Source organism: Ipomoea triloba, chromosome 5 (genome assembly GCF_003576645.1).
Source record: "Ipomoea triloba cultivar NCNSP0323 chromosome 5, ASM357664v1".
Lineage (NCBI taxonomy): Eukaryota > Viridiplantae > Streptophyta > Magnoliopsida > Solanales > Convolvulaceae > Ipomoea > Ipomoea triloba.
The window spans coordinates 19,588,390-19,594,657 of NC_044920.1; the positions used below are offsets into that span (position 1 = coordinate 19,588,390).

The 6,268-nt window shown below is 33.1% G+C and overlaps 1 protein-coding gene across 1 annotated transcript; it reads left to right on the plus strand.

Moving 5' to 3' along the window:
- Positions 1–828: 828 nt before the first annotated feature.
- Positions 829–1,695, plus strand: LOC116020357 (probable LRR receptor-like serine/threonine-protein kinase At3g47570). Its single transcript, XM_031260835.1, has 2 exons — positions 829–994; positions 1,511–1,695. Exons 1-2 carry the CDS (start codon positions 829–831, stop codon positions 1,693–1,695), a joined length of 351 nt encoding a protein of 116 aa, XP_031116695.1.
- The last annotated feature ends 4,573 nt before the right edge of the window (positions 1,696–6,268 follow it).

Sequence of the window (6,268 nt, forward strand, 5' to 3'; positions counted from 1 at the left end):
GGATAATATGGAGGATACTAGGATAAAATATTTTCGCCCATATTAGTTAGTAATGAATATTTTTTTTTTGAATACTACTAACTCTATTACAATAGAGTCTATGTTAATAACTACTTTCTCAACCTATTAAAGCACAAGAGTTAATATTGCTTGCATTGAGGCTCGAACCCACCACCTCCCGTATAAAGGGAAGGGTTTGATGCCACCGGACTACAAGGTACTTGGCATATTTGTTAACATATTTCATGTTAAGTAATCTAAAGGGTTATATTAAGTGTAACACTAAGTTATGTGTTCTTCATCTCTGAATATTATTGTAATTTTATATATACTCGCCTGATCTAATTAGGATTATCTCTTGTATCGGAAATCTCTGTATGTTCATGATTCTTTCATGTGCCTAAATTCTTCTATTCAGGCTTTGAATGGTTGTTCCGTTGTAGCCAATCTTGCTGCCCAAGGTCCATTAGGATTTAGGATTCTTTCATTTTGTCCATGCTCTCTGTTTAACCTCACCTCTCTATCTGTTCTTTACCTAGATCACAACAATTTAGATGGCAATATATCCCTTCAAATGTGGGAAACTTTTTGATTTTGAATCAATTGTACTTGTCCAACAACAAATTCAATGGCACCATTCCTCAGCAAATTTTTGAATTGCCATCTTTGTCCGTAATCCTTGACCTCTCTACTAATTCATTCACCGGCCCTTTACCTATTACTGTAGGTAGATTGAAAACACTAAATTGGTTAGACATCTCAAGAAACAAGTTATTTGGCAAAATTCCCAAATCACTTGGCGATTGTTTGAGTCTTGAATATCTTGATATGCATGCTAACTTCTTTGGAGGAAAAATCCCACCTTCTTTGGCTTCATTGAAAAGCATTAAGCATTTGGATATCTCAAACAACAAGTTGACTAGAGAGATACCGAGAGAACTCCAAAAGCTCCCTTTCTTGGAATATTCGAACATTTCTTTCAATGATCTAGAAGGTGAAGTGCCCACAAGTGGAATTTTTGCTATGGCAAAAAATATATCATTGCTTGGGAACAAAAAACTTTGCGGTGGTGTACCTGAATTAAAGCTACATGCTTGTCCTATGAAGTAAAGAAAACATAGAAAGCATCCAAACCTTGTGATTATTATTGCATCATTCCTTGCCTTCCTAACATTCCTTGCCTTTCTAACATTGCATCATTACAAGAAGGATGACAAAAGTAAGGAGTTCTCTGATGAGAAATCCAACAATATTGAAAAGCTTTCCAGGATCTCTTATAGATATTTGCACCGAGCAACTCAAGGCTTCAATGAAACAAATTTTATTGGTTTGGGAAGCTTTGGCTTTGTTTACAAAGGAAGCTTTCAGCAAGGTGGGGATGAATAAGTAGTTGCAATCAAGGTACTTGATCTTTTAAAGAAGGGTGCTTCAAAGAGCTTTCATGCAGAGTCTAAAGTATTAAGGAATATACGTCATCGAAATCTGGTTCCAGTTTTGACTTGCTGCTCAGGCTTTGATTTCATGGGTAATGAATTCAAAGCTCTAGTTTATAAGTTTATGGAGAATGGGGACCTTGATACGTGGCTACATTCGCATTCAGATGATAGAGGGAGAAATATTCTGACTGTTCTTCAAAGGTTAAACATTACAATTGATGTAGCTTCAGTGTTGCAGTATCTACACAATGATTGGTGAGCCTTCTATTACTCATTGTGATCTAAAGACAAGTAACATTCTTCTTGACAAAGATTTAACTGCTCATGTTGGAGATTTTGGGTTATCAGGACTTTATTCATGAACAATTGAAGATTCATCACAAAAGAGTAGTACCCTCGGATAAAATGGGTCCATTGGCTATATTGCACCAGGTAATTAGAATATCATTAATTAAAAAGTTATTATATTTATGTTTTAGTCCTATATACAAATATTGTGTGTTTTTTAAAAGTTTATTTTTAGTTATCATGGTTTGACTCTTACATTTTGATGTGTAAAATGGTGATAGTAAAAAGAGGGTGTAAATGTCGTTGCGCTGAGGATTGGGACTATGACACGTACTTATATGATATGTAAAATTCTATGCACTAAAGTATTGGAATTCGCTTGAATCCAAGCAACTAGATTATGGAATGGAAATAAGAGGATGCAAATAAAATATGGATAAACTATATGATAAAAGAATGAGTCCAGATTAGGGGTATTGCTATCTTGATGCACTAACAATCTTAGAATTAGGGAAAATAATTAACTAAGGGATTATTGGCAATGCACATAAGAATTCAAGTTCAAGCTACTTTCGCAATCAATAAACAAAGATTAGAGTAGGATTGCCCCACTTTCGTTATGCATCAATCCTAACCCTTGAAACACACATGCATTATAAGCCTCCAAATTACCTCTATACTCATAGTAGGAAAATTGGGTTTGATATTGGTTAGGATGAGTTTTTCACCTAACTTTCGTTGTGATGAAATCCTCTCCAAAGCAAATCAATAAAAGCTGCGCATCAATTATCAATAAGAGGAATTTATAATCCAATTCAAACATAAAAAACCCTGGGTTAATAAATTGTCCCCTTTATGCAATAATCATAAACCTAGCATCAAGAATATCAATAGAACCCTAATCCAAAACCCAAAAGCTAACTACTCACGCATAGTAACAAAGCAAAGCAATAATAAATCATCATAAATATTGCAAGAAATCTGAAAACAAAGTAAATAAAGGAAGAAGAGAACTTTACTAATAATGAAGAACAAATCGAACTCCAATCCGTGATTCCAAGCTTGAAATTAAATAATCTAATGTAAAACTAATCTAAATTATGTTAGGGAAATCTAAAGAGAAGAGGAAAAATAGACCAAAACTAACTAGGGTTGGGAACCACTTACAGAATATATAGCAGACAGATGGGCCTCACGGCAATGAGGCAGCTTCCAATTTTGATTCTTGTTTCCTTTCGTGCTCCGTTGCCATTTTCTTCCTTGGGTAATTTCCTTTGCTTCCAAAATTGATCCAAAACATTTCAAAATCCTTCCTTTGCTACTCGTTTTAGACAGTTGCATCTGTAGACACCAAATATATAAAAGAGTATCAATTTTCTATTAAGAATTAGACAATTAGTATAAAAAATAACTAAAATAAGGAGTGAATAATGGTTCAGAATCAAAGACATCACATTTAAATTTTTTTTTTCTTGACAAATATTTGGATCTAGAATATGGGATAGGAGGAAGTCCATCAATTTGTGGAGATGTATACCGTTATAAAATCTTTTTATTGGAAATGTTCACTGCAGCAAAAAGACCTACATATGACTTTTCTGGTGATGGTTGTAGTAGTCTTTGTGAATGTATTGAGGCAGCATTGCCAGATGATGTGATGAAGATTGTAGACCTGTTGCTTATAGCATGCCAAGAAAGCAACCATGGAATAAGATCGAGAGAACATTTGGACAATCCTAGCAAGTTGGTGGAAATTGAAGAGCATAATAAGATGGATGATTTCTTCATCTCTATGTTCAAAATTGGGCTCACTTGTGTTTCTAAATCGTCAATAGATCGCGCACAGATTAAAGATGTCACCACAGAATTACACAAGATTAGAAAGGCCTTCTTTGTATAAGAATAAGGATTCTTTTTTCCTGGTTTAATTTTGTTACTTAGTTTAAGAACGAATCTTAATTATATATACTTTCTGTGTGTTTCAACTTTTATTCATCATAGATCAGTAGAATGCATGCATGCTGGATGGGCTGCTGACATAGAGTTGTTTCAGTATTTAGTACTAAAATAATGTATTTTTGAAAAATAAACTTTTACATACTGTGGTCCACCTTACACGGTGAACTATGGTCTGTTATATAATGGTTGCACTTTGTTGTCGTGCATTGATGGTTGTTTGGTGTCGTATTTGAGTACACTTAACGTTATCATTAGTTGCACCAATATGAAATGTAATTACTTGCACTATATAATGTAATTGGTTGCATTTTAAGTGATTTTACTTGCACATTTTACTTGCGCACTTGTACTCGTTACTTGCACTTTTAACACATATTACTTGCGCTTCATAGTTTTAGTTATTTACAAAAATGTCACCGTATTATTTTTTAGTTGCATATTATTCGTTGATCTTTTCAAATGGACAACTCAGATTAGTTACTTATTCTCTTATGAGCAACAGTTCTCACAAGAGTGTGTCCATATGTACGTGTGTGTGTGTGTATATATATATATATGTATGTATGTATGTATCATGTATATATGTATGTATCTATGTGCACAGTTCAATTATCATTTTAGACTTTTAGTTGATACGAAACATATGATTAAATTTAGTATTAAAACTAACTCGTGCAAGAGGCCAAGTGATGAGTTCCAAATATAAACAACAAACAAAAATGAGGAAAAAGATGGATTGAGGTTAATAGCTTAAAATAAAAGTCAAGAGTACAGTTGAGAAATTTCTCAGACCCAGATGTATATTTTCTAGACGACATAATTATAAAATCCTAAGGAAAAAAAAATTATTTAGAAACTCTATGAATAAATAATTAATCAATAAACAAAAATTATGAAAAATACGTAATTTTAATTACCTGTTAAGAGAATTGAAAAACTTGAAACTTGAGAGTTTATGTGATCAAGAAGAATTGAAGAACAAGTTGAGTTGCGGTCTGCGATCTATGAAATTATCGAATTGTGAATTGGGAATTGTCGAATTGTTGAATTCTGTTACAGTATTGCCGTATTTAATATTTATAGGGTTGGCAATTTTTTTTTATTAGAATATATATATATATATATATAGGAATTGGCAACGTTCAGCTAATTGAGATTTAAATTAGGAAATATATATATGATTAGAAATTGGGCCCCCCAAAAATTGCCAATATTCAGCTTCATACATTTAGCCTAATTTTTTATAAACCATATATACATATAATTTTTTTTTTTTTAAATATGGGGCCCCCAAAAATTGGGGGCCCTGTGCGGTCGCACATGTTAGACATGATCAGATACGACCTTGATAAGAACCACAACATAAACGCTTTTTTCTAGGGGTGTCAACCATATATGGGATTTGGTGCTAAAGTTATCCCTTTTCCAAGGTGGATCACTCATTGATAGTGACGGAGCCAGAAATATCTTCCAGTGGGGGCGAAATATAAAAATAAAAAAGATGGTTAAAAAAAAAAGAAACACTTTAAAAATATAATGATAAATATTACTACCTCCGTCCCATTTTGGTTGTTTGGTTCGTTTAACGAGGCTTGACTAGAGTTATTTTTAATCCAATTTTTCATAATATTAAGTTTAGCATTAATATATAAAATTTATATATTTAAATACTACATTAAAAGTACTATTAAACAAAAAAATTTAAATTTAAAAATAATAAAAAATTACTAAAGAAAATAAGCAATGAAGAAAGAGTTGGTTTGACCAATGAATAGTAAATAGGACAGGTAAAATGAGACAGATGGAGTATTAGATATACGCGAAAAATAAAATTAATCATAACTTTATAAAAATATTAATAACAAAATATGAAACATAATTAATTTAATAAAATAATTCAAATAAAAAATTACATTATAAATTACATATCTCATTATTAATATAAAATATAAAATATATATAAAACTCAAATTGTTGAAGCAATAAAGGGAATTGAACTCCTAGCCCCCGTTTTTTAGCATCTACAACATAAGCAAAATTAGCTTTACAAGAGATTTGAACCAACGACCTTTGCAAACAAAAATTGGCGCATCCACCACCTTGTCTAGGAATCCTTTGTTTACAATGTTTGTTTTTTTATATTTATAAAACCATGTACTATATATACACATATACATACAACAGTATAGGGGGTGGGGGTGGGGTGAGTGGGGGCAGCTTTGTCCCTGCTCATAGACCGATAAGTACACTAAGCATGAAAAGAGAAAAAACATTAACATAGCCCAATTATTTCTGTTTTTTCTCTTTTCATTTTATGAGTTCGTTGCACTTAAATCATGGTGACCACAAGGAAAGGTCGTCAGAATGTTGCTAGAGCCTGTTCTGGGTGGAATTTGTGAGAAACTTTGAGTATGCCTAACTCAGCAGAGTACTCGAAGACAATGGTGACACATCTATAGCAAACGCAAATTATTCTGTGGATCCGGTCGTATCTATCTTGCAAGGTGGACCCGAGTCCGTTATAGCCAGGGACGGAGGCACATGGTGTGTGCAGGGGGCCTTGGCCCCCCCCCCCCCCCCCCCCC